At 57.2% G+C, this 1,163-nt stretch overlaps 1 protein-coding gene across 1 annotated transcript in view; it reads left to right on the top strand.

The window, feature by feature from the left end:
* Positions 1-754, top strand: part of EMH_0091270 (uncharacterized protein) — a gene marked incomplete at both ends in the record, with an annotated part of 1,984 nt that extends 1,230 nt beyond the window's left edge. The window contains 2 exons of the mRNA XM_013501694.1: positions 55-315; positions 423-754. Coding sequence (XP_013357148.1) covers positions 55-315; positions 423-754 — 593 coding nt within the window. The remainder of the gene's footprint in view (positions 1-54; positions 316-422) is intronic.
* Between the last annotated feature and the right edge of the window lie 409 nt (positions 755-1,163).

The raw sequence follows: 1,163 nt of genomic DNA on the forward strand, positions 1-1,163 counted from the left end.
AGATGTCCCCAGTGGCGCCTTTTGTTTGTGTCGCTTTGCTGCTGTGTGCCGCAGATGCAGCAGAAGCAGCAGCATCCACAGCAGCTGAGGCGGCAGCAGCAGCAGCAGCTGCTGCTGCATCTGCTGCTGCTGCTGCTGCTCCTTCTGCTACCGAGACAGCCAATACCGGCACGGATGTCTCTACAGGTTCAGCAGCGAACAGCGAGACGCCAGAAGCAGCAGCAGCTGCAGCAGCAGCTGCTGCTGCTGCTGCTGCTCTCAAGGCCAAGGCTGCAGCAATTGCAGCAGCATTCGACATGCGCAGCAGTGTCTTCGGTGTGATAGCAGCAAGGAACCCTTTCCTGCTGCACCTGCTGCTGCGTGTTGCTGCTTCCTCTACAGACAGTGAAGCGCTGCAGCGACACGAGCAGCTGCTGCTGCAGGCAAGTCTACACTGCAGCAGCAACTGCAGCAGCAGCTGCAGCAACAACTGCAGCAGCAACTACAGCAGCAACTGCAGCAGCAACTGCAGCAGCAACTGCACCAGCAACTGCACCAGCGCCTACAGCACCAACTACAGCAGCAACTGCAGCAGCAACTGCAGCAGCAACTGCAGCAGCAACTGCAGCAGCAACTGCAGCAGCAACTGCAGCAGCAACTGCAGCAGCAAATGCAGCAGCAAATGCAGCAGCAACTGCTGCAGCAACTGCAGCAGCAACTGCAGCAGCAACTGGCGCGTGTGTGTTTGTTTGTCCCCTTTTTCTTCAGATTGTGAAGCAAATCAACAATTTGTATCATGAGGTGTATCCGCAGCTCGTCGAGGTGAGGCAGCAGCAGCAGCTGCTGCTGCGCGTGCTGCTGTACCTGCAGCAGCAGCTGCTGCAGCAACTGCAGCAGCAAAAGAAGCAGTTGCAGGCAGCACAGCATCTGCAGCAGCGGCAAGACTATTGTTTGCTGCCTTCGTCTGTATGTGTGTTGCTGCAGCTGCTGCAGCCTGAACAGAAGCCTCTGCTGCTGGCGCTGCTGCAGCATCTAGCAGCAGCAACAGCAGCAGCAATGCAGAATGGAGAACCCCTACCAGAGCAGCTGCTGCATGCGGCCTGGGCTGTCTTTGAGCGTCATAAGGATTTCTCCCTCGTAGCACCTTTGCTGCCTTTCTTCACTGGGTTCGTATGCAGCAGCAG

The sequence above is a fragment of the Eimeria mitis genome, genomic scaffold (assembly GCF_000499745.2).
Source record: "Eimeria mitis Houghton genomic scaffold, Emh_scaff7378, whole genome shotgun sequence".
NCBI classification, from domain to species: domain Eukaryota; phylum Apicomplexa; class Conoidasida; order Eucoccidiorida; family Eimeriidae; genus Eimeria; species Eimeria mitis.